General features: G+C 46.4%; 1 protein-coding gene across 1 annotated transcript in view; it reads right to left on the bottom strand.

Annotated features, from left to right (window-relative positions):
- Positions 1-27,377, bottom strand: part of rnf213b (ring finger protein 213b) — a 109,144-nt gene extending 81,767 nt beyond the window's left edge. Inside the window, 28 exon segments of the mRNA XM_041878961.2 lie at positions 924-1,022; positions 1,121-1,257; positions 1,369-5,229; positions 5,322-5,480; positions 5,609-5,793; positions 5,908-7,264; positions 7,408-7,560; positions 7,653-7,796; positions 7,944-8,161; positions 8,339-8,498; positions 8,683-9,311; positions 9,591-9,740; positions 9,901-10,068; positions 10,375-10,540; positions 12,257-12,385; positions 14,459-14,557; positions 14,681-14,842; positions 14,935-15,100; positions 15,183-15,238; positions 15,346-15,574; positions 20,986-21,083; positions 21,085-21,235; positions 21,372-21,604; positions 21,719-21,993; positions 22,445-22,611; positions 22,724-22,879; positions 24,946-25,667; positions 25,966-27,377. Of these exon segments, the coding sequence (XP_041734895.2) occupies positions 924-1,022; positions 1,121-1,257; positions 1,369-5,229; positions 5,322-5,480; positions 5,609-5,793; positions 5,908-7,264; positions 7,408-7,560; positions 7,653-7,796; positions 7,944-8,161; positions 8,339-8,498; positions 8,683-9,311; positions 9,591-9,740; positions 9,901-10,068; positions 10,375-10,540; positions 12,257-12,385; positions 14,459-14,557; positions 14,681-14,842; positions 14,935-15,100; positions 15,183-15,238; positions 15,346-15,574; positions 20,986-21,083; positions 21,085-21,235; positions 21,372-21,604; positions 21,719-21,993; positions 22,445-22,611; positions 22,724-22,879; positions 24,946-25,667; positions 25,966-26,136 (10,400 nt within the window). The 5' untranslated portion in view covers positions 26,137-27,377.

Raw genomic sequence — 27,377 nt, 5'->3', positions numbered from 1 at the left:
TCCTGCTGCTGGGTTGTTGCCCTCCTACGGCCTCCTCCACATCTCCTGATGTACTGGCCTGTCTCCTGGTAGCGCCTCCATGCTCTGGACACTACGCTGACAGACACAGCAAACCTTCTTGCCACAGCTCGCATTGATGTGCCATCCTGGATGAGCTGCACTACCTGAGCCACTTGTGTGGGTTGTAGACTCCGTCTCATGCTACCACTAGAGTGAAAGCACTGCCAGCATTCAAAAGTGACCAAAACATCAGCCAGGAAGCATAGGAACTGAGAAGTGGTCTGCTGCAAAACCAGTCCTTTATTGGGGGTGTCTTGCTAATTGCCTATAATTTCCACCTGTTGTCTATTCCATTTGCACAACAGCATGTGACATTTATTGTCAATCAGTGTTGCTTCCTAAGTGGACAGTTTGATTTCACAGAAGTGTGATTGACTTGGAGTTACATTGTGTTGTTTAAGAGTTCCCTTTATTTTTTTGAGCAGTGTACTATCTCTTCAGCACTGGATTGACCCACTATTTTTAACAACATAGATTAAGTTTTAAACCAATATTATAATTTGCCAATTTCGTTAAAGGAGCTACAGTATATGAAATATTTGTGCATTGTAATTTCAGATAAATATATCTACATTAATAGCGGAATGATAGTGTGAAAAATAATTGCTCCACATTTTTTGGGGCCCACACAAAATTGCATTCTAATGGTGCAGCCTTCTTATTGGACCGTCTCTTGTTGTCAAATTGACCTGGGCCAGCAAAGGGCAAGTGTCCAAGGTTGTGTTGAATGCAAGCTGTGTTGTTGCAATTCTCCTAATTTCAACAAGGGGCCAGTGTTTAACATAGTGATCCTTTAACACTGTGACCAATATTTTACTTATTGAGAACATCTCAAACACGATCAGATGAAAAAAAAAACGTACTTTGCTGATGCTATCAGCTCGTCACTACAGTGAGAGTCCTCAATGTCCATCTGAACGACCAGAATATGGAGGGACGGACCAGAATCTCGTAGGAAGCCGCTAAAGCAGTCAAGGAGAGAGAATGTGAGAGTGATGAAAACAGGTAGAGAGAAAAACTTGTGTATAACTTGTGGTGTTAAGATATAGTGGTGTTGTACCGTATCTTGCTGCAGAAGGAGACCTCTGTGTCAAATTGGTGAAGGGACAGCAGGAGGAAGGTTTGGGTGTGCAGGCCCAGAGCGCAAGCCAACCCTCGCACATCATATTTGGTAAGCAAACTGGAGAATGTGGTGACCTTACAAAATGGATGAATAGACAGTTTTGGTGAAGTAAACTGGTACTATAAACTGTACTAGTATTATTTGGGTTCACAAGTTCACAACTAATTATATGTTACTCTACTTACTTCAATAAACTTGCTGGAGTTTTCTGACTTGTTCAAGTGGCTCTTCATGAAGTCCCTTAGTGAGTGATTATGCTGTTGATGAAAGTACATCTGCTGAAGTCTCTCTTTCTCCTGATTTCCAAGGTCTGTATACTTCAGTCTTAGCACTGAGTCAGGTGTGGCACAATTCAACAGGAAACCCTTGGCTGATTCAAATACCTTCTCTTCCTCATCTGTCCCTTTAGACTGACTGTTTCCTGTCTCCACATCATCTTTGTCTGCATCCATTGCCATGTAATCATCATCTACTTCGCTATTGGTAGGTGTACATGCCGGTTCTCTATCTTGATCATCTACCACCTCCATGAGAACATCATCCTCAGTCTTATCCATTGAAATGTTCTTCTTCTCTTCGTCATCAGCATCCACATCCATAACACAAGGATCAGCCCCTTCTTTCTGTCTGTGCTCACCTGTCTCATTTGCGTCCACGTCCTCCAGAGGCTCATCGCCTTCATCCTTGTGTTGCTGATCCACAGCCTGATCCCTCTGCTGTTCCCTACTCTCCAGGGCCTGCAAGACAGCACTGGCACAGGCATCCCCATGGAAACCAACAAAAACATCAGACAGTTGGAAATCTTCTGACGCCGCAGTGCCAGAGAAATCCTGCACCCACTCTTTGAGTTTGGCCATAACCCTGTGCTGCCAGGGAGTCAGGTCTGTGCTTCTGTCCACCCTGTGTTTTTCCAGCCTGTTGATGAGTGGCACTGGGAACTGTGTGTAGACCTTCATCTGGTCCTCTACCACCACCAGCCTGAAGTCTCTGTGGACACGACACTTTACCCTGTGGGATCCCAGTCCCAGATCCACATACTGCTGCCCACTCAGATAGACGTAGTACTGGTTCAAGGCATCGTACAGGCTCTCATAGAGATTCTGTAGGTTCAGAAGGATGACAGTACGGCCTGTTTCCATGCAGGTCTTCACCCGGTTCACGTTACGGCATATCTGGGCATATTCCTGATCCTTGGGAAAGCCTGAGCCAAACACAATCTCAGGGGATGCATAGTTTGCCTTGGCAAAGACTTGCTGCTGAAGGATATGGAGGGCTGCGTTGTTGGTGGTGAGAAGAAGGAGGTAACGGCTTTCTTGGTTGTTGTCTCGGGCAAGACTTTGTTCAACCATTTGCAGAGTGCTTGGTCTGGGAACTTCTCTGAGGTTCTGGGAGACATCTTGGAAGAAAATGACAGGATCAAAGTCTTCAGGTTGTCCACTGAAGTTACGCAAGATGGCTTCCACCAACTGTCTGTCGTTTGGTTCTTTTTCTGAAAATTTGACTATGGCAAAAATCATTTTCACCAGACTGTAATAGTCTCTGAGACCAAAGAACTGGTTCTTCGCTGTCTCTTTACAAATCTTCAAAAAGGCCTTCGCTAACAGCGGAAAGAGGTGTTTGATTTTCAGAAGAATTGGGTTGGAGGATGAGCAGATCCCTTTGGCTGTTTCCACCAGCTCATTCTCACTCGGATCCCACCGAGACACAAAGATCCCCCTGTTCATCTTTGCCGGGTCCAGAGCCCAGTTTGATATCCCAACAAACCCAACCTTCATGTGCGGGTCTGGCCTGTCATTGTCAATGCAGCCATCCTCCAAGAGGGGATGAAGGGTCTTCAAGGGCATCTGTGGGGAGTCTTCTGCTAACCCGATCTCATCCAGCACCACCACCGACACATACTCATCCATGTTTTTGTCTTTCTGGAATCGGGCACAGTTCCTGAAGGTTCCGATGATGCCCTCAGGGCTGGAGTGAGGACTGCACTGGAAGGAGACCATGTGCACCTGCTTGAGCTTCTGGAAGAGCCTACAGTGGGATGCTTGGCCCTGCATGGCGTCAGCAACCACAGTCTTGGCCAGAGACTTGGAGCTCCCTGGTTTGCCAACCAGAAAGAGTGGGATCCTGAGCTCAATGCAGACCACCATGAGGAACACGTTCTCTTTAAGCGCTATGTTCTTGGCCACTGTCTCCCTCGTCTCTATGTTCGCGAGGAAGAAGTCTTGACATGACGAAATCACCTGCTGCAGTGATTCTGGGGTGTTCAGCGGTTCTGGGAAGTGTCGACTGATAGCTGATAAGTACTGGTACTTTGAAACCAGAGATGGGTAGTAGCACACTCCCACTGCAAGTGCCAGGCACTTCAAAGTCCTCTGAACGCTGGTGAGTTCGTTGGAATCAGGGAACAGGTCATCGCTATGGTGGTAAAACCATATTAGCACATTCATGGACCTCTCCACATCTCTCAGACTCACAAAACTGCACTCATTCTTTCGATTGCGCATGTAACTTTGAGAGGCTGCCAGCACACCTGATATTACATTACCACAAGCAACAGGCAAATCATGATCCTTGGCTTGCTTCTGGACAATCTGTCTGATGTAGGAGAGCTCAGTGGAATTGCTCAACTGGCCAAAGTCCCAGACCAAAGGAGCCATGCTAGGAGGCAGTGGATGGACCCGGTAAACTAGCTGCCTCAAAGGGACTTTGCCAAGACGGTCTTCTGTTTCTCCTGCCTTCACTCTGTATCCCAACCCAGCACGTTCCAAGCGTTCCACCATTTCAGGAGAGTGCCTCCGATAAGGGTTGCAGGCAGCGATTATCTTCAGGCCAGTGTTCACCTTCAGGGGACGTCCTTGCACAGTTCTGTCACACAGAACTTCTTTTATAGCAAAGATGGATTCCGTGGTGTTGGCTTCATCGAAAAACAAAACAGTGTCCAGTTTGTGTGTTCTCAGGTTTATATCTGCCTGTCTCTCTGCCTCCCTCACCTTTCTGTAGATCATCTCAGCTGTGGTTCCTCCATGCACTTTGACCAGCTTCATGTTTTCTACCTCCCTGTCTTCCCTCTGGAGATCACAGAGGAAACGGACCAATCGGGTCTTCCCACAGCCGGTCTCTCCCATGATGATGACGGGGATTCCACAACGGAACCTCATGTGAATGGCTAGCATCTTCATCACGTTATCAGCGGTGAGCTCATAGGTCGGGTCTGGATCAAATGTCCCCTTCATCATCCCTTTCTTGGCACCAACAACACATGAAATCCTCTTGATCTTGTCTGCTCTGGGCAAACCGTCAAAGTCTTCAGTGAGTGAGATCCCTTGTCGCTGAAGGCCCTGTAGAAGTTCATGAGTCATCACGTCTCCCATCAACACTGTATGACTCTGAGGATCAACTGCATTGAGAGTGTTTCCGCCAGGACTTCTCATCACATGAAAGCCCAGGAATGACATCGAGAAGCGGTCCGCATTGAAGAAAATGTATGGATGAGACTCGCATTCCCAACGCTTACGAATGGTCAAACGGGCCAGAAGGTCATCTTCTTGGTTGTCATCAAGGAGCAGAGCGGGACTCTGGTCAGAAGTGTCCATAGACGGTGAAGCAAAATCCCGTGCCATCCGGATCATGAACTTCACTATGAAGCCCTTGAAACCCCGCAGGTGTTCAGCAAGGAAGTCTGGGTCACAGAAAACTGACTTCTCACAGTCTTTCAACTGCAAATTCAGGAACCAGGTGAAGTTTTTGAGCTCAGCCCATGACGGATCTTTCAATCCACAGTTTGCCAGAAGGTGATGTAGACAGTCAATAGGATCCCCCTCTCTGGAACCTTCCCGGTGGTAAAATGGATCCAGGTTCTCATTTCTGTTGAATCGTTTCAGGAACTGATAAGGCCTCTGAATACCTCCACTGGCAAACTCCTGCTCGTCCATCAATGGGTCCAAGGTTCTCCTGGTCCGAGTGCTCTGATTCGCCAACAACAACTTCTTCACCTCCTTCGGTGGTCTGCATTGGATGGTAGGTAGAATGTCAAGAAGTCCAACTCTCATCTATGGAAAAAATAAGACCACATTAGATATATGAAGAAGGATATTCCAAAAGAGGTCTGGGTAGTATTAATAGAAGTAGTCGTGAGTCCTACCTCCTTAGTGTGTGGTTGATTCTGAAGGGTTGCGTATGGTCTCAGAACCTCAACCGCTATCAGATGAACTACATTTCTTCTCCAAAGCATTCCCTTGTTGTCACACAAACATCCCAGAACCAGTAAGTGGAACAGGAACTCTTCTAGACCGGCATTAACCTGAAATTCAACAGAATCGGCTTAATTGATTCTCTGCAAAGTATTACCATGATCTTATGTGCACAAATAGTGACAGTTTGATCCTTATACACGATCATTACACAGAAAAGAGACAGCTGTAGACCTACCGCAGCAGTGTCGATGTGAAGCAGAACAGGGTCCTGCTCTCTCAACGGTGCCAGCCTCTCTGACAGGGTCTGTATCAATGAGTCTAGATCAACCCGTGGCTCTATCAGTCTGATCCTAACATGCTGGGCCTTGGTAGAAGTCTGCGGGAACTTCTCAAACAGTCGGTCCACATAAAGAGATTTCCCTATTGCAAAAAATAAAAGAACATCATATAGTATAAGGTAAATACTTTTTATAACACAAGTACATTCTAGTAACTGATAATACAATATTGAATAAAATGTGTATTTTTCCTTACCAACTGCAGGGCGAGCGGACGAGACAACCCAGACGGACAGTTTGTCTGGATAGATGTGTGAGATAGAGTTGTGTTGGAACGGAACAGTAAAGTGGTGACGGAGATATCTTCTGGCATTCTCTGCAGTGATGCCCACTCCTGCCTGTACTTTGTGGTTGCTGAAGAAAGAGGGCACGTATCTGTGCTGGTGCATCACTGGGCTGGCCATCACCAGGCGGTAATGGGGGCCCGCACTTCTCTCCAGGTCCTCGAATAGCTCCCCAACGGCCACACTGACTTCGTACCCCAGCAGGCCTGGGTTGACCAGGGTGTAGATCCTCTGCTGGCTCCCTACGGCACCATCGCCCCGGCCCAGGGCTCGACTGAGGAAGATCTCCACCTGTTCCTCTGTGGTGTCCTCTCTGCAGACCAGAACTTCATCAGTGGACGGCAGAGGCTGCTCTGGGCTCTCCATGTAGAAGGACAAAGTGGTGCTCAGGACCTCTGTTGCTGGGCAGAGGACGAGGTTGGGCTTCCCTTCTTGGAGTGCAGGAGGCAGCTTCCTCTTGATATGCTGTTGGTTCATTTCTGAGAGGCAGGAGAGGAAGCGAGCCAGAGTAGTGATGTCTACATGCTGTATGAGGTACCTTGGCATGTCCTCTTTAAATCGCCTCCACAGGACTTCCAGACCTTCCTCAGCCTCCTCCTCCATTGCATCACTCTGGGCTATAGATGAGCGTTCTTCTATCTCCTCATCTTCCTCAGTATCTGAGAACTCAATCATATCCCTGACTTCTTCAACATTGCTATCGATATTTTCGTCATTGTACCCCCATCTTTTGTCAACGTTGTGTCCAATTGATCTAAAGTCCATAGACTGTCTAGCATCATCTTCATCATCGTCTTCCCACACTGCTGGATTGCCAGACTGTGTCCCTGACAACACCTCTGTTACCGTGGCGAAGGCCTCTCTGACATCATTCAGCGTGCACCCAGCCTTGATGGGAGACAGCAGGTGCCACACCTGTTGAGGAACACAGGCCCGCCTCACACACACGCTGTAGATCCACCTGCACAGGTACATCACCTGCTCAGATGTGTAGTGGTTCAGCGTGTGGAATTGGGAACGTTTCTCGCTGATGAAAGCACACCATTCCTTATGGCAGGTCTCCATGGAGCGACACAGGGTCTGGAGCTGTTCTGTCACCTCCCCACTGTACACCATCTCTTTACCCCGCAGGGAAGAGAAGGTGACCCAAATGCATGGCTGCTTCTCCTGGCTACACTGTACCTGGGCTCGCCACTCCCGGAAAAGCATGTTGCCAGAAGACTGCATTTGGAGGAGGATGCAGCCCAGTCTCTGAACTCCCTCAAACACCTAGAGAGACAGGGAGTTGAAATATTTAATGTCAACACAAAATTGCATAAACTTTTCAAACAAATCAGTCATGTTGCTATTGTTATGTTCTTGTTGTGATACAGTAGGGCTGAATGGTAAAGGCATCATTGAAATCAACTGACCTGGGTGAACCTGTTGACTTGCTCCTTGCCATGCTCTCCTTTGGATGACATGAGCATCAGCTTATTCTGCAGCTCCAGTAGCTCCTCCAGGCTATAGCTCTTCACCTCGTGGTCCTTCCTCACGCTGACCACCAGGAGGCTCTGCAGACATCTCTACAAACAGGAAGAAGAAGAAGAAGAAGTGTATTTCATGGTTCCTTGTTGATTGATGTCAGATCTGTGTTCATTTGAGATGTTCCACTCACCCTGTCTGTGTGTGTCTCAGACCAGCCCACGTGGTATACTCCCTGTGCATTAATGGCCGAGGCCAGGGAGAGAGAGGACTGCTCCACAGACCCATGGGTCTCCCTCAGTCCCTTCAGCCAGACCAGCAAACGACTAGAGTCCATCTAGAATACACATACCAGTATTTCAGTGTGAACATCATCAGGTTACTATACACACCCAATGATTACAGAACAGTCACCTTAGGTCTCCCCAAAAACAGGACAAAATACCTTTAATATTGAATTCAAAGAATGGAGAGAAATAATCACCAATTTGGCAGGGAGTCTCTCGTCTCTTTGTAGGGTGTCCCACACCTGTTTGGCAGAGGTCATGAACTCCTCAAACCCAGCGCTGGGGGAGAGAGAGTAGAGCAAGGGACTGTAGCCCATCACCGCATCGTGGAAACAGGCCACTCGGTCGATCTCCGTGTCATTCTCTCCAGCCGAGATGGAGGCCAGGTCCACAAACACTTTCACGTCACTCATATCTGTTGAATGAAAATAAACAGTAAAAGAAGAGACTTAGAACTTAATGGCTGAATGGCCAACCATAATGGCTGAATGGCCAACCATAATGGCTGAAATGGACAGTGGTGTTGGATCGTGGTGCTGGACAGTGGTGTTGGACCGTGGTGTTGGACCGTGGTGTTGGACAGTGGTCTTACTATTGAGTTGGTCCTGGACCCAGCTGACCAGAGTATGGCTCTCTAGGAACATCTCCAGACATGCAGTGTGCTGCGGGGTGACCATGGACAGCTGCTGCTTGGCACGGATGAGGTCATCACTGAGCGACCCCAGGACCCTCCTCTTGAACGAGTCGTCCTCCTGTATGTTACATGACACACTTAATTACAAAGTATAGAACTGTTATAGAATAGAGAAAAGCAGACAAGGTAATGTAGTATACAGTACACCTTCTGGCAGAAATTGCAATCATAAACATTAACAACATTATTTCATATTAACAACACCATTATGAAACCTCTATGATAAAGAGACTCTTTATTACCAGTTGGGTGAGACTGTGGATCTCACTGAAGTCTCCTCTAAGATCCATCCTCTCAGCGATCCTCAGGACTGCACTGGCCGAGGCTACTGCCTGATGGACCTGACGATACTCCTGGATCTGGCCCAGCCTAACCTCTACCCAGCCTTGCTCCAGTTCCTGGTACCCCTGCAGCCTCCCAGACATCAGCACCAGCTCCCTCCTCATCTGAATCCCCTCTCCCTGGTCCCCTGATGCTTTCAGTGCCTGGTCGATCTCCTCAAAGGTGGCACGTGCCCTAGCGATCCTAAGGCCTAGCTCACAGAAGACTCTCAACCGGGGTTTCCAGATTACTTGGCAGACCTGTGTGAGGGTCATTGGGATAGGGATAGGTCTAGTAAGGTCTTTATTGGCTACCTCTAAAGACCCTTCCACCCAGGAGAGAAGCAGCAGGTTACTACCACCCAGCTCGTGCATCTCCCTGGCCATCTCCAGAACCCCCTGGTCAGCGCTGTACCATAGAACCAGCCCTGGGGATGTCTGCTGCTCCTCCCCCTGCTTCATACAGCAGGGCTGGACCACCACCAGCATGTTCAGGCTGACTGTTTGGAGGTCAGCTCTGTGTTGGCCTTCCAGAGTGGAGATCTCTGGAGCTGATGGAAAGAGATAAACATGTTGAATCATACTGTACTACATCATAGCTGAGAGAATACCTTAGCCAACCATTCTCTCTCTGATTACTTTTTTTATTTTGAGATGACTTACTGCACCTATCTCTGTGACTTTGCATCTGTACAGTAGCTTATTACATTCTATTGTAGCTTATTACATTTTATTGTAGCTTTTTACATTTTATTGTAGCTTATTACAATAGCTTATTACATTATATTGTATCTTATTACATTTTATTGCTGAGACATTCTGTTTCTCACCTGTGATGTTCTCTGAGACCTTTCCCATCATCTTGATGAGCATGTCCACGTGCTCTTGTCGCTGGTTGAATGCCTGGAGGTCTTTCTCTCTTTGAGCCAGGATCACCTCAGCATCAGCAGGAACATTCTCCAATTTAGCATGCTTCTTATCTGTGGAAGAGCAGGATAAAATGCATTCATGGGGAGATTGCAAAAACTATTCCATAGCAATCTATGGTTGGCTGTTATTTAACATGTTGAGAACATTGAACTTTGGCAAATCCACTACCATCATCTAAGTCCATGTATTGAGAGATATGAGGGCACTTACACTGGCGGTAGATCTGTTTGAACTGCCCTCTGTGTTTCAGGGTGGTCTGGAGATGTCCCACAGGTACATGACCCAGACACAGAGCCTCTACCAGGGAGGCCAGGGCACTCTGACAGCCTCCGATCACATCACCAGCCGCAGCATCCACCTGGAACGCCTTCCAGTCCCCTGGAAAATAGTCAGTTACCTGTTAGCTATAGTTCAAGTATAAACCTCACATACCTGTATACACATTTAATGCAGGATCTCTAAAAATAAGGGTAAAACTTACTTGAACACTCCATCATAAGGCCTACATAAGGCTGTCATAATCATGTCAAAAACAGTAATGTTTAAGATATGTAAGCAATAAGCATATATAAACCATGGTGAGCTAGTAAGCTACAGTACCTCTGGTGCATATCAATAGATAAGATTACACTAGTGGACATATTGTAACTATGACTATTCAGACTGATTGAGTGATTGGTGTACCATGAGACAGGAGGTGGTTGAGGGCAGACTGGGGGTCCAGCAGGTGACCAACAGGGTCGTTCTCAAACCGGGCCGCTGACTCAACCACGATGGAAGACAGGACAGAGGAGGGGGGCACCTTAGACAGGGGAGACAGCATCCGCATAAGGTCCCCCTCTTTCCCATCCTGAAAATGAGAAAGAACTCATCAATAACAATCACGATCATGTTCACACTCATTCACTCACTCACTCACTCACTCACTCGCTCACTCAATTCCTCCCTCACTCACTCACTTACTCACTCATTCTCACTCACTCACTGAAAGGCTCACTCATTCACTCACTAGTTGCACCCCTTCTCAAAAAACCAACACTCGATCCCTCTGATGTCAACAACTACAGACCAGTATCCCTTCTTTCTTTTCTCTCCAAAACTCTTGAGCGTGCCGTCTTTAGCCAACTCTCTTGCTATCTCTCTCAGAATGACCTTCTTGATCCAAACCAGTCAGGTTTCAAGACTGGTCATTCAACTGAGACTGCTCTTCTCTGTGTCACGGAGGCTCTCCGCACTGCTAAAGCTAACTCTCTCTCCTCTGCTCTTGTCCTTCTAGACCTGTCTGCTGCCTTTGATACTGTGAACCATCAGATCCTCCTCTCCACCCTCTCCGAGTTGGGCATCTCCGGCGCGGCTCACTCTTGGATTGCGTCCTACCTGACCGGTCGCTCCTACCAAGTGGCGTGGCGAGAATCTGTCTCCGCACCACGTGCTCTCACCACTGGTGTCCCCCAGGGCTCAGTTCTAGGCCCTCTCCTATTCTCGCTATACACCAAGTCACTTGGCTCTGTCATATCCTCACATGGCCTCTCCTATCATTGCTACGCAGACGACACACAACTAATCTTCTCCTTTCCCCCTTCTGATAACCAGGTGGCGAATCGCATCTCTGCATGTCTGGCAGACATATCAGTGTGGATGACGGATCACCACCTCAAGCTGAACCTCAGCAAGACGGAGCTGCTCTTCCTCCCGGGGAAGGACTGCCCGTTCCATGATCTCGCCATCATGGTTGACAACTCCGTTGTGTCCTCCTCCCAGAGTGCGAAGAGCCTTGGCGTGACCCTGGACAACACCCTGTCGTTCTCCGCTAACATCAAGGCGGTGACCCGATCCTGTAGGTTCATGCTCTACAACATTCGGAGAGTACGACCCTGCCTTACACAGGAAGCGGCACAGGTCCTAATCCAGTCACTTGTCATCTCCCGTCTGGATTACTGCAACTCGCTGTTGGCTGGGCTCCCTGCCTGTGCCATTAAACCCCTACAACTCATCCAGAATTCCGCAGCCCATCTGGTGTTCAACCTTCCCAAGTTCTCTCACGTCACCCAGCTCCTCCGCACACTCCACTGGCTTCCAGTTGAAGCTCGCATCTGCTACAAGACCATGGTGCTTGCCTACGGAGTTGTGAGGGGAACGGCACCTCCGTACCTTCAGGCTCTGATCAGTCCCTACACCCAAACGAGGGCATTGCATTCATCCACCTCTGGCCTGCTGGTCCCCCTACCTCTGCGGAAGCACAGTTCCCGCTCAGCCCAGTCAAAACTGTTTGCTGCTCTGGCACCCCAATGGTGGAACAAGCTCCCTCACAACGCCAGGACAGCGGAGTCACTCACCACCTTCCGGAGACACCTGAAACCCCACCTCTTTAAGGAATACCTGGGATAGGATAAAGTAATCCTTCTACCCCCCCAAAGAAAAAAAGAAAAAAACATATTGTAAAGTGGTTATCCCACTGGCTATAAGGTGAATGCACCAATTTGTAAGTCGCTCGTAAATGTCAATGTAAATGTAATGATAATTCTGACCGTCTTCCTGTCAGCTTGTTAAGATGGACGCCACTAACCTGACAGATGTTCTTGATGGCAGAGTGACACAGTTCCTGAAAGCAGGTCTGTATGGTGGCATGGCTCTTCCCTATAGCCTCCACGGATATCTCAAGGCAGCACACCACCACCTTGTCCTTATCACTTTCCTGTGGAGCAAAGAGAAAATGATTGACCTCAGGGAGATATAGGGCTGGGTCATTCATACTATGTGGTGCCTTTTGGACCTCGTAACTTTCAGAATAACATATTGGTCAAGATCAGAAAATTTAATCCGTTTTAGGTGCATAATCCCTTTGTTATTGCATAATCCTAACAGGGTGGATAATATGGTGGAAATTTGGAGTCTGAATTATCCATAGCTCTGTGGGTGATTGAGATTACGCTAGAATAATGGTAAACACGTGAAGAGGATTTTAACTTCTATATTAAATATATTTAAATTTTTGAAATTTGATACATTTTCTGTATAATTTAGTCTAACAGCGTGGAAATGTATTAGTGAGACAGATTATCATCATGAAACATGAAAAAATAAATAAAACTGAGTGTTTATATGTATTTAGCTTTGCACCATTGTTTTCCCACCAAACAAATGATGACACATCCAGAATGTGATGTCATTGTGGGAAGGGGCTGTTTTCTGAAGGAGAATTACTACAAATTGGGTGGAAAGTCTTATCAGGGACACAGAAAATGTTAAATACAGTAATAAAAAATACAATAATCATGAAAAATAAAAGTTTTTGATTACAGAGATTTTAACTAGGACTATAAAATAGCAGAGGTGGGACCAAGTCACAATTATTCGAGTCACAAGCAAGTCTCAAGTCACAAGATCCAAGTCTCAAGTCACAAGATCCGAGTCTCAAGTCGAGTCCCAAGTAGATCGGGTCAAGACTCGAGTCAAGTCCAAGTATATGTGTATCGTAGGCCTATCAAACATGAAACAGAAATGTCTACGTGGTGCAATAAACATTACAGGGATGGAATGATGAAATGCTAGCAATTCTTGTATTATTAGATGGAATATAGATTTACCACATAGGGCTTATGCATTTAAACGTGTGAAAGCGAGAGCAAACATTTCAATAGGAGAAAAAAAGCACTCTCCACTGGCGGGAGTTTGGAGAGCGCAAGTGAAGAGCCGCGCCTGTGGTGCGTCGTCGCAACAGTAATATTTCATTTGAAACAAATTCCAAATGCAAGCTTCATAAGTAAATGATAAATTTCATGCAATTGTTACATACCAAAATACCAGTAGGCCTATGCTAGTAATTGTTGCCCCATTGCTGATGAGCTTGCAAAGTAAACAGTTCATATTCTTGATCACCAAACCATTTTTGGAGCTGCATATTTATTCATTATGGCAATCCTCTCTTCCTATAATTTCATGTTTGCGCTGCACCCGATCCTATTGCTGTACTGCAAATTAGCAATCTGTTCGCTAGCTCACCATCCGACCTGTGTTGATTGACAGTTTGCTGATGCCGAGTGTGCATTTCACTAGCCAATCTGTTGCAGGTTTTTTTGCAAGGGAGATGCTGCGGCTACTGTCTCTGGCTGCGTGGAGAGTCATCCACGTAGACTCTGTGCCACAAAATGAGTGCCAAAACATTACAAAACCTGGCCAGATCATTTCAAGTCATCAGTTTCAAGTCAAAGTCGTGTCCTGAGTCTTGAGGCTCCAAGTCCTCAAATTTGTGACTCCAGTCCAAGTCATGTGACTCAAGTCCACAACTCTAAAATAATGAAAGATTTAAAACATTGTATTATTTGACGGCTTATAATTCTCCTAGAAGTTGACAAATAACACCCGGGGACATGGCAAAAATGCCTACATCTACTGAAAAAACATTTTTCAAAATGCATAAAATTCCCTTTCAAGATCCATATTTTTGTGTTTTTAAAGTAAAGGACACCTGACCTTATATTTAAAGCCTTTTGGAATCCACATTTTACTTTAAATAAGAAGTGATTTGGGGACAGAAAAGGCACCGCACAGTAGGAATGACCCGGCCGGTTTCCCTGACAGATTAAGCTTAATCCTAGACTAAAAATAATTCTCAATAAAGAATGTCCATTGAATTGTCTCCTTAGTCCCGGACTAGGTTTGATCTGTGTCTGACTGAATATGACCATTTTGTCCAGCTACTCTCAAATCTCAAACCTCTCCTAGGTTTCCTGAATGTGTGACCTGGTCCGTAGGCCCATACACTCACCCTAGAGATCCTCTTCCTCAGGTCTCTGTCCAGGCTGGACCTCCACTGGGCTGACACACTCTGCAGCGAGCATTCTACCCTCAGGAAGGCATCCCACATCTACCAACACAAGGTGAACATACACATACAAACATGTTTATAATTAACAGAAAACTGTGTGAATGTCTGGGAACAAATATTGTCTGCTAAGGTCTTGTACGTCTGCTAGTTTGGCTATAGTACCTCTATTTCTTTGGGGTAGCTGAGTGATTTGGACTGAGCTCCTTGTTTCAGAAGAGCATTGTGGAGAAGATTGTCTCTCCACTTGCTGAGATGTTGCTGCACATAGCCAAGCTTTTCATAGAGCTGGGACTGCTCAGGTCTCCTCTCCTCACCATCCGGAGTCTGGGGAGGAACACACACAACATTAGGTGTACTATTAGAGCTCAAAGAACAACAGCAAATTACCATATTGAAATTATAGGAAAGATAATTACCTCGTTTGCAAGTGCAGCATCCAGAATGTCAGCTACTTTCAGCACTAGTTGGAAGGATAGCACTGCCGCCTTGTAGAACGGGACAAGTCGCGCCATCCGGCAAGTGCTCTTCAGAACATTGATGCAACTCAAGAGGATGGAGTCCACAAATCCAGAATTTGCTAGCCTATAAACAAAAACCACACATACAATAGCAGAATAATATAACACTCAAAGGACTCACGCTCACAGATCTCAAATTCCAATACCTTTCCTTCTCTTCTTCAACTTTCTCCAGTACAAAGCACAAGATCTTTTGAGTAACCTGGAAGTTGAAATAAAAATGTCACAAATGAATATTTAAAGATCCACCACAATAGCACTACTCTTTAACTGAGTAATCTTATCAGACATTAATCATCCATAACTTACCTCTACATTTTGTTGTGTTTTGTTGTTATCAGTATTCTCCCCATACTGTCGAAGCCTGTACAGCAGGCTCTGGATCAGGTGTTCTGGAGGTATGCCCGTCAGGGTGGAGAATGCTGGAAGGTCCTCAGAGGCCACCAGGGACAGCCAGCTGGTCCAAACCAGAGGCATCTCTTTAGCCACAGAAATGTGATTCTGGATCAAAGTGAGCATTATTGTCATGAGCCTCTCACTCCACCGGGTTACCACCTTAATTTTCTTCCACTCTGCTCACCACTCTCTCTACTCAGCCTAACTAGCTCCACCTGTCCCTGCTCTGCTCGGCTCTAATTACTCTGCCAGCTGCGCTGCATTACCCACTAACCTCTCCCAGTATTTATAGCCCTGTCTTTCAGCTCTCCTGTGTCAGATCGTCTGCAAAGCTCACACCCGGAACCTGTTTGCTCGCGCTTCTGGCTCACCCTGGTTTTGTGACCCCGGACCTGCCTGGTTTTTGGATACTCTTCTGCCTCAGGAGATCCAGACCTGCTTCTGCCATTACGACTCCTGACTACTCTTCAATCCCGGTAACTCTGACCAGCCTTCTGCCTTGCTACTACGTATTTTGGATTTCCCTCGAACTGTACTGCTGCCTGGTTTCATTTCGCCCCGTTGTGTCTGTGTTTCCTCCCCCCCCAGGACTTCTGGACCACCAACCACCGGCGTCATCGGACGCATCGCTGCCACTGGGGGAGGCACAGACCCAGCACATCGGACGGGATAACCCCTGGAGCCTTCACTCACTCCCTACATCCCTTTCCCCCTTAAGTTTAGATAAACTTTCTGGTGTGACGTAATTGTGGTCCTCTTGTCGTCTGTCTGAACCGTGACAGTACGATCTGACCATCATGGACTCAGCGCACACTTCCCCGACATGGAAACCGAAGAGCCTGAGCAACCCACCGCCATGCTACGCCTGGAACACACTGAGAGAGAGCTAGGCCGCATGAGCGGCGTCATCTCCCTCTCTGCTTCAGGTCGGCCACCAACAGCATCAGCAGTTCCAGCAGCACCAGCAGCAGTCCCAGCAGCAGCAACAACAACTCGCCATGATCATTCAACTCCTCACCAACCTGACCCCAGCCAGTCTGCCCACCAGCCCTGCCCCCGAGTTACCTGCCCCGGTCATTGCAGCCGCTGCTCGGAACCCAAGATTGGAAACCCCGAGCGGTTCAACGGCGATTCAACCCAGGTCCGGCCATTCCTGACTAGCTGCCGACTTCAGTTCTCCTTGCAGCCAAGGACCTTCGCCACGGAGGGGGCTAGAGTTGGGTATGCCATCACTCACCTGACGGGCCGAGCTCGACTCTGGGGAACAGCAGAGTTCGAACGTCAAACCCCCCGCATGTGCAACCTTCGACCTGTTTGCTGAGGAGATGCTGAAGGTGTTTGACCTGGATTCACCAACCGCAGAGGCGTCTCGTGAACTGTTCAGTATTCGACAAGGCAGACGTACAGTCGCAGACCATTCCATCGACTTCCGAACCCTGGCTAGACGAAGTTCTTGGAACACACCATCGTTGGTGGGACGCGTTCTTCCATAGTTTGGCTGACTATATCAAGGACGAAGTTGGTCTCCCATGAACTGCCTTCCACTCTTGATGAAGCCATCGCACTGACTGTCAGGATCGACAGAGGGATACAGACCCGTCGTCGTGAGAGGGGGCGCCAAGGTCCACCTACTACCGGCATTCGGAGAGATCCGACTGGGCTCCTGTCATCTACTGCCACTCACCCAGGTCAGCTTGATCAGTCTGAGCCTATGGAGATTGGGCGAGCCTCTCTCACTCCTGCAGAGCGCCAGCGACAGCTTCACCTCAAACCTCTGTCTCTATTGTGGAGGTGACGGACATCGTGTGGTAACCTGCCCTTTAAAGGGCGAAGCTCACCGGGCATAGGGGGAGTCCGGTTGAGTTCAATGACCATCCAGTCCTCCGACCGCAAACCCCTGCTGCAAGTTCACCTCCGCCTCTCTGACTCAACTCACACCCTGGCTGCTCTGGTGGATTCTGGCGCCGAAGCCAACATAATGGACATCAAGCTGGCACGCCAACTGGGACTGGAGAACCTCCGTTTGACACCTCCTATTCCTGCCCGGGCACTGGACGGACACTTACTCGGATCGGTCACTCATGTCACGGCCCCGGTCTCGATGGGTCTGTCCGGAAACCATCAAGAAACTATCCAGTTTCACCTGCTCCCCTCTCCAGGCCAACCCCTCATCCTGGGTTACCCATGGCTCCGCCCGGCACAACCCTCAGCTCGACTGGGTGACCGGGGTGATCAGGGAGTGGGGGAGAGGACTGCCACCGAACCTGCCTGCTTGCCGCCGCACTACCCCTCGGCCAGTACCTACTAACTCCGCTCCTGACCCCTCCAAGGACCCTGTGTCGATTCTGCCAAGTCCCTGCATCGTTGCAGCTCTGACCTGGGCTGTTGAGGAACAGGTGCTGGAGGCTCTCCGTAACCAGCCAGGTCCCAGCACTTGCCCAGCTGACCGCCTTTTTGTCCCCGAAGACCTGAGGTCCCAGGTCGTTCAGTGGGGACATGACTCCCGCCTAGCTTGTCACCCTGGCTCCACCCGCACTTACAACCTGCTCGCCCAGAGGTTCTGGTGGTCCTCTCTGAGGAAGGATGTACGGGAATTCGTCCAAGCCTGCCCCATCTGCAACCAACACAAGTCGTCCTGCCAGCCCCCAGCCGGATTGCTGCAGCCCCTGCCTGTGCCCAGGAGTCCGCTGGTCCCTGCTGCGCCTTGTCCTCCTCCTCCACGGCTCGTCGATGGTGGTCTGGTTTACACCGTCCGCCGCCTGCTTCGGTCCAGACGGAGGGGTAGGGGTCTCCAGTACCTCATTGACTGGGAGGGCTATGGACCTGAGGAAAGGACCTGGGTGCCAGCTAGTCGGATTGTGGATAGGACTCTCATCACCGCTTTCCACCAACGGCATCCTGATCAACCTGCAATCCGTGGGGGCCGCCCCAGAGGGGTCTCTAACCGTCCTGCCCGCTCGGCTTCCTGTCCTGTGCCTGATCCGGTCTCGGGACCTGTCCCATCTCCCGACCACGGCCCTCCGGCTTCCTCCGAGGATAGGACGTTCACTCGGACCGTTCGGGAGGAGTTCTAGCCCTCCTCCGGCTCCCCTCCTCCCGCCCGGCGTGGTGTTGCTCTTGGGACTTCTGGGGCCGTCCCTTGGGGGGGTTCTGTCATGAGCCTCTCACTCCACCGCGGTTACCACCTTAATTTTCTTCCACTCTGCTCACCACTCTCTCTACTCAGCCTAACTAGCTCCCACCTGTCCCTGCTCTGCTCGGCTCTAATTACTCTGCCAGCTGCGCTGCATTACCCACTAACCTCTCCCAGTATTTATAGCCCTGTCTTTCAGCTCTCCTGTGTCAGATCGTCTGCAAAGCTCACACCCGGAACCTGTTTGCTCGCGCTTCTGGCTCACCCTGGTTTTGTGACCCCGGACCTGCCTGGTTTTTGGATACTCTTCTGCCTCAGGAGATCCAGACCTGCTTCTGCCATTACGACTCCTGACTACTCTTCAATCCCGGTAACTCTGACCAGCCTTCTGCCTTGCTACTACGTATTTTGGATTTCCCTCGAACTGTACTGCTGCCTGGTTTCATTTCCGCCCCGTTGTGTCTGTGTTTCCTCCCCCCAGGACTTCTGGACCACCAACCACCGGCGTCATCGGACGATCGCTGCCACTGGGGGAGGCACAGACCCAGCACATCGGACGGGATAACCCCTGGAGCCTTCACTCACTCCCTACATCCCTTTCCCCTTAAGTTTAGATAAACTTTCTGGTGTGACGCAATTGTGGTCCTCTTGTCGTCTGTCTGAACCGTGACAATTATACTGCAAAGAGGAAAGTGTCATCGATGTTATGCATATTTGAGGTCAATGTACTGTAATGTCTTTCTCCTGAGGTAAAAGCCGAAATGTGAACTAACTGGAATAATAGTCTAATTGAATACAGTTGAAGTCGGAAGTTTACATACACTTAGGTAGGAGTCATTAAAACTCGTTTTTCAACCACTCCACTGCATAACACAAGTAATTTTTCCAACAATTGTTTACAGACAGATTATTTCACTTATAATTCACTGTATCACCAGTGGGTCAGAAGTTTACATACACTAAGTTGACTGTGCCTTTAAACAGCTTGGGAAATTCCAGAAAATTATGTCATGGCTTTAGAAGCTTCTGATAGGTGAATTGACATCATTTGAGTCAATTGGAGGTGTACCTGTGGATGTATTTCAAGGCCTACCTTCAAACTCAGTGCCTCTTTGCTTGACATCATGGGAAAATCAAAATAAATCAGCCAAGACTTTGGAAGTATGCTTGGGGTCATTGTCCATTTGGAAGACCCATTTGCGACCAAACTTTAACTTCCTGACTGATGTCTTGAAATGTTGCTTCAATATATCCACATAATTTTCCTTCCTCATGATGCCATCTATTTTGTGAAGTGCACCAGTCCCTCCTGTAGCAAAGCACCCCCACAGTATGATGCTGCCACCCCCGTGCTTCACGGTTGGGATGGTGTTCTTCGGCTTGCAAGCATCCCCTTTTTCCTCCAAACATAATGATGGTCATTATGGCCAAACAGTTCTATTTTTGTTTCATCAGACCAGAGGACATTTCTCCAAAAAGTACGATCTTTGTCGTTGTGCAGTTGCAAACCGTAGTCTGGCTTTTTTATGGTGGTTTGGGAGCAGTGGCTTCTTCCTTGCTGAGCTGCCTTTCAGATTAAGTCGATATAGGACTCATTTTACTGTGGATATAGATACTTTTGTACCGGTTTCCTCCAGCATCTTCACAAGGTCCTTTGCTGTTGTTCTGGGATTGATTTGCACTTTTCGCACCAAAGTACGTTCATCTCTAGGAGACAGAACGCATCTCCTTCCTGAGCAGTATGACGGCTGCGTGGTCCCATGGTGTTTATACTTCCGTACTATTGTTTGTACAGATGAACGTGGTACCTTCAGGCATTTGGAAATTGCTCCCAAGGATGAACCAGACTTGTGGAGGTCTACAATTTTTTTTCTGAGGTCTTGGCTGATTTCTTTTGATTTTCCCATGATGTTTAGCAAAGAGGCACTGAGTTTGAAGGTAGGCCTTGCAATACATCCACAGGTACACCTCCAATTGACTCAAATGATGTCAATTAGCCTGTCAGAAGCTTCTAAAGCCATGACATCATTTTCTGGAATTTTCCAAGCTGTTTAAAGGCAGAGTCAACTTAGTGTATGTACACTTCTGACCCACTGGAATTGTGATACAGTAAATTATAAGTGAAATAATCTGTCTATAAACAATTGTTGGAAAAATGACTTGTGTCATGCACAAAATAGATGTCCTAACCGACTTGCCAAAACTATAGTTTGTTAACAAGAAATTTGTGGAGTGGTTGAAAAACGAGTTTTAATGACTCTAACCTAAGTGTATGTAAACTTCTGACTTCAACTGTATATGCAGAGTTAGAAAGAGTAACATTTTTGTTATTTACATTTAATTTATTTAAGTTTTACTCCACAATGATACAATTATTCACAATACAAAATACAGATTTAAAAAGCACATTGTGGACCACTCAAATAGAGTTTTGAGACACTTTGAGGGATAATTGGACAAACCTTCTTTTGTCAGAAAAGCTTCTGATCCTCTCTCTGAAGTTGTTGAACTGAACATGTTTCAAGCCCTGCCCAGTTCTCCTCCTCTATAGTAGGACCAAGGCTGCCAGCGTCTGCTCCCGGCTGTCTGAGCGTGTGCAGTAGAGGAATGAGCAGGGGAAGCTCTGACACCACCTTCTGCGCAAGGTGGTTCATCAGACCAACCACAGTACTGAAAGGGAACACATAAACGGTTGCAGTGTTAAAATAAGTGTACATATGTGATTATCATTTTGATATTTTCTTCAAGGGTTAGGTTAGGGTTAGTACAAGTACAAAACAAAATGAATCCTAATGTGCATGCTTACTATTGCGGGGCTGTGAGATTCCGCAATCCCTCAATGCTTTTGTTGTCCAACGCAGTGCTCGAGGACACCAGACGACAAAGCTCTGCCCAGCCTTTCACTCCAAGATCTATTCCACAAGCTGTGCAGACCATGAACACAGACAAGCCCAGCAGAAGAGGGTTGCCCTTTTGTGACGTTCCCTGGGACTCAGCATGCATGAGCTGCAGCAAACGCTCAGAAATCAACTCTGAAGCCTGTGCAGAAAGAGTAGAGAAAACTGTGGTGAATACAGCATCTACCCAGATTTACTGTCTCCTACAGTCATCGATTTTTTTATAAAAAATGTCAAACATTGTTGCTATACCAACCTTGATCGGGGGGGGTGTTGAATTGTCTGGGTAGAGTACCCGCTGTGCAGCTGAGCTGAAACTCTGGTGAAGATGTTTTAAGTTCTTGACTAAGTGCTGGGTGCTCTCGTTCTTGGATGGAAGCCATTTTTGGAAGACTCTGTCCAGCAAGACATTAGCAGATGTTTTCCAGGCTTCTGAAATCTCCATCCCCTTTGTTTTAGTCCAACTTTTGAGCCAGCCTTGGAGAGACCACCCCTCCATCGTATTAATGTGACCTTCATAAAGGTGCAACTCTGGATAGAAAAATTACATTACAGGTAGTGAGGTTACATAGTAAAAAAAACAGTAGACCTGTCAAACGATATAAAAAAATATATATGATTTAAGAATTTGCTCAAATTGAAGTCTTGATTTTGTCAAAAGTAATGGTTAGTAAAATTTGGTAAATTGATAAATCACACTTCTTTAACCTCAATGTTAACTTGTTTTGACATGGTATTGTTGTTTTTAGCTGTTATCTTAACATCCCAAAAATATTATGTATTTTGTTTTCAGTGTATTATGAACGCTTTCAGACAATGCGATTAATCACAAAAAAAAAGGAGCCCTGAAAGCTACTAAAAGTTAACTCGAGTTAACTGATTAACTCTGATAGCTCTAAAAAAGACATGAAAATTAAATACAGTAGTACATTGATTGGTATAAGTTCATCACTAAATGCATGTAGGACACACTATTTCTTACCTATTACTTGTGGATCGTATGGAATTTCAATTTTCCTTGTGGCGATCTCCACACTCTGTTTCTGCCGTTGCTGCACACCATATTGGTAAGTCAAAATGTGTCCCCTGGTCATTAAGCTTTCTGCTACTGAGAGACTTGCTTCTATTAGATAGCCTTTTTGACAGTCCCTAAACATAGAAATATGCATTATTTTATATGCTTGTATTGTATTTCATATATACAGTATGTGGTTGTTTGTAGCTTTGTATCAGACCCAATCAGAACATTATGCACACTCACATGAAATGTTCAATTTTCAAGGACGTATATCCATTTCCGTGGTGCAACAACAGTGTGTCATATTCTCGGTTAAACCTGAACTTCTTGTCCAGCACAGCGTAGATATGAAAGGTGAACTTAGGAACCCCAGGAGGACACCTTACTGGGGACCGCTCTCTGTTGAAGTTGAGAGAATAAAACAACACAGATGTATTTTTATTTTTTTTTGTAATACAGAAGAAGTAGTTATGTTACTCATTGTTTTGAAGAGGAAAATATTTTTGTTGATTTTTATTATATAATATATATATATACAGTGGGGAGAACAAGTATTTGATACACTGCCGATTTTGCAGGTTTTCCTACTTACAAAGCATGTATAGGTCTTTAATTTTTATCATAGGTACACTTCAACTGTGAGAGACGGAATCTAAAACAAAAATCCAGAAAATCCCATTGTATGATTTTTAAGTAATTAATTTGCATTTTATTGCATGACATAAGTATTTGATACATCAGAAAAGCAGAACTTAATATTTGGTACAGAAACCTTTGTTTGCAATTACAGAGATCATACGTTTCCTGTAGGTCTTGACCAGGTTTGCACACACTGCAGCAGGGATTTTGCCCCACTCCTCCATACAGACCTTCTCCAGATCCTTCAGGTTTTGGGGCTGTCGCTGGGCAATACGGACTTTCAGCTCCCTCCAAAGATTTTCTATTGGGTTCAGGTCTGGAGACTGGCTAGGCCACTCCAGGACCTTGAGATGATTCTTACGGAGCCACTCCTTAGTTGCCCTGGCTGTGTGTTTGGTCGTTGTCATGCTGGAAGACTCAGCCACGACTCCATCTTCAATGCTCTTACTGAGGGAAGGAGGTTGTTGGCCAAGATCTCGCGATACATGGCCCCATCCATCCTCCCCTCAATACGGTGCAGTCGTCCTGTCCCCTTTGCAGAAAAGCATCCCCAAAGAATGATGTTTCCACCTCCATGCTTCACGGTTGAGATGGTGTTCTTGGGGTTGTACTCATCCTTCTTCTTCCTCCAAACACGGCGAGTGGAGTTCAGACCAAAAAGCTCTATTTTTGTCTCATCAGACCAGATGACCTTCTCCCATTCCTCCTCTGGATCATCCAGATGGTCATTGGCAAACTTCAGACGGGCCTGGACATGCGCTGGCTTGAGCAGGGGGGACCTTGCGTGCGCTGCAGGATTTTAATCCATGACGGCGTAGTGTGTTACTAATGGTTTTCTTTGAGACTGTGGTCCCAGCTCTCTTCAGGTCATTGACCAGGTCCTGCCGTGTAGTTCTGGGCTGATCCCTCACCTTCCTTATGATCATTGATGCCCCACGAGGTGAGATCTTGCATGGAGCCCCAGACCGAGGGTGATTGACCGTCATCTTGAACTTCTTCCATTTTCTAATAATTGCGCCAACAATTGTTGCCTTCTCACCAAGCTGCTTGCCTATTGTCCTGTAGCCCATCCCAGCCTTGTGCAGGTCTACCATTTTATCCCTGATGTCCTTACACAGCTCTCTGGTCTTGGCCATTGTGGAGAGGTTGGAGTCTGTTTGATTGAGTGTGTGGACAGGTGTCTTTTATACAGGTAACGAGTTCAAACAGGTGCAGTTAATACAGGTAATGAGTGGAGAACAGGAGGGCTTCTTAAAGAAAAACTAACAGGTCTGTGAGAGCCGGAATTCTTACTGGTTGGTAGGTGATCAAATACTTATGTCATGCAATAAAATACAAATTAATTACTTAAAAATCATACAATGTGATTTTCTGGATTTTTGTTTTAGAATCCGTCTCTCACAGTTGAAGTGTACCTATGATAAAAATTACAGACCTCTACATGCTTTGTAAGTAGGAAAACCTGCAAAATCGGCAGTGTATCAAATACTTGTTCTCCCCACTGTATATATACACACACAGACACACACTACCGGTCAACATTTTTAGAACACCTACTCATTCAAGGGTTTTTCTTTATTTTTACTATTTTCTACAATAATAGTGAAGACATCAAAACTATGAAATAACACATATGGAATCATGTACTAACCAAACAAGTGTTATTATACGTTTTATTTCATAGTTTTGATGTCTTATTCTACAATGTAGAAATAAAGAAAAACCCTTGAATGAGTAGGTGTGTCCAAACCTTTGACTGGTAGTGTATATATATATATTTTTTTTTTAAACAATAACAGCATGCCATAAACCTATTGCCAGCTTACCGACTTCCTCTACTCTTGGAATCCTTTTTGCCTTGATCTGAAGTCTGAGGACTCGGCTCCATCGACCCCTTCTCAGTCTTTTTATTTTCCGCTGCAGCTTCAGCATAAGACTTGGTGTTTGATTTGACTCCCCTTTCTACCTGGCAGGCTGCGGGACTCCCTGAGCTTTCTCCTGAATGTTGTACCCCTTTCTCTGATTCGGGCTTACTCTTTACCCCTTCGGTGGAGTTTGGATTCTCCCCCTTAGGTGGTTCTGATGCTGCTCCTTCACTGCCTGCTCCATCGCTGTTCTGAGTTTGCTGATTTATTGGCTGAGTGGAATCAGAGGGTTCTGTCTGTGTCTGCTGTGTGTTCTGAACAACTATAGGGGTCTGAGTTGCCTGGTTCTTGCCATTAGGTTGATTTGTTTGAGTCTGGGCCTGAACTCTCTTAGCATCCTTGACATGTGTTTGTTTTGTATCATTTGTCTGATGCATGAACTGGTCCTGTTGAAGCTGTTGTTGACTGGTTTCAGCTTGGTGTTGGTCTTGGTTGTGTTCTTGTGTCTGTGTTTCCATGGTTTGACACACCTGGTCGGTTTGGGTCTCCATCTCCTCCTTTCCCAGTGTACTCTGAGGATCCCTGTCAACTTGATTTTTCATTTCTTTCTTTTTTCTTCTGTTACCTCTCCTTGTCTTCTTCTTTTTCATATCCTGATCTCTCCTGGGGGACTTTTCTTGGCCCTGTTGATTAAAAGAAAGTCAACAATGAGCCATGACAATGATTAGGTATGTCAGTTTATCTTTTAATCGAAAAGATATGTACTGTTACACAAATTGTTTCATTGTTAATGATTATACAGTGAAAGGCATAAGCACACGGGGTCCCGTGTGGCTCAGTTGGTAGAGCATGACGCTTGCAACGTTGTGGGTTCAATTCCCATGGGGGACCAGCACGGGAAAAAGTACATAAATGTGTCCAGTCACTACTGTAAGTTGCTCTGGAAAACAGCGTCTGGTAAATGTAAAAATTGGTGGTCACCTGCTGCTGCTGTCCCTCTGTCTGGGGTCTCTTGGTGACAGTGGCCTTCTCAGCAGTTTGGTCCTTTATGCTGTGCAGCTGCATCCCTGTTGGCACCCTAGATCCAGGGCACTGCTGGGACATGGACCCATGGTCTCCTTGGGGACTACTGTCACCTGAACCAAGCTCCATCTGCAGAGCTGCTGGCCCACCCACCAGGCCCGGGATATATTGCTCTGTGTGTTGTGTATCCTCTCTGGTAGGTTTGGACCTTCACGTTAACGACACTCTCTTCATCTCTCACTACAGATGGAGATAACACAAATTACATGTTCTAATGGAAGCATTATCTAACTACTTCAGAAACAAACTTACTGACGTGTATGACATTACAGGGAACAGGCAAAACAACAACTGCGCCAGATGCTCGTTTTGATACAGCCAGCCAATCCAGATAGGGAAAATAAGTAATACAAATGCCTGGCGTTGCTGCCCTGCCCCATCTATAGCTGCAGTAAGATTACTTCCTCAATCAGTTTGTCAGATGGGAGTTGCCAAGCTTCTGTTTCCTCGATATCTCTGTTTTTAACTATTCATCTCCCAATTATGAGTATGGGAGTTATTTCCTGAGAAATTGCTTGCTTACTTACTTATGTACTATGTCATTAAAAATATACATTGTATTTCCCTCTAAAGATGTACTAGATACATGCTTATTTAACTCGTCTAACAATTTACCGTCTCTTTATAGACAAAACATTTTATTGAATATTTCTAATAAACGGTAACATCACAGCCTACAACTACAACAAGGTGTGAGAAAACAGGCGGCACTTCCTTACCTGACAATTGTGTTCTCTGCTACAATACTATTCAGGCATCTGTCAGAACCGTCTGTCGCGTCAATACAGCCACTACAGTAGGACACATTTGCCAATACCTTCTAACACTCACTTGCCAACAACATTCGTAAACTCCACCCTTTTCTTAACTCGAGGGATCTTCGCGAAAATATCTTACATTTTTAACTGGACATGTGTTAGCTACGAACGTAAAGTTATCTTCGTTTAGAGCGGGTAGGTCACTGTATGACAGTCCCTTATTCTTTGGCTTTCGGTTTCATTTCTTAACAACTGAGCATGTGTTTTTTCCAAAATAGAAACCTAAACATATTCACAGTCACGCCCACTATGATTTACACGCATGAATTAAAGCGCTTTTTCTGTTTATTTTGTTTATTATTTAACATTCATTAAACCGTAACTAAACCAGAATACCTTTATTAGGTCTGCAATAAGCAGCTGATCTAGGATATGCTTGACACCCCTAATACATGTAGGCCTATGACTATTCTCAGGTAAAATGCTGATTCCAGATCTGTGCCTAGGGGTAACTCCATCCTTTGGAGAATAGCTCAATAGGCTAATGATTGA

This window comes from Coregonus clupeaformis, unplaced genomic scaffold (genome assembly GCF_020615455.1).
Source record: "Coregonus clupeaformis isolate EN_2021a unplaced genomic scaffold, ASM2061545v1 scaf0080, whole genome shotgun sequence".
Lineage (NCBI taxonomy): Eukaryota > Metazoa > Chordata > Actinopteri > Salmoniformes > Salmonidae > Coregonus > Coregonus clupeaformis.
The sequence above is the reverse complement of the archived record's forward strand: the minus strand, read 5'-3'. Positions and strand labels throughout refer to the sequence as shown.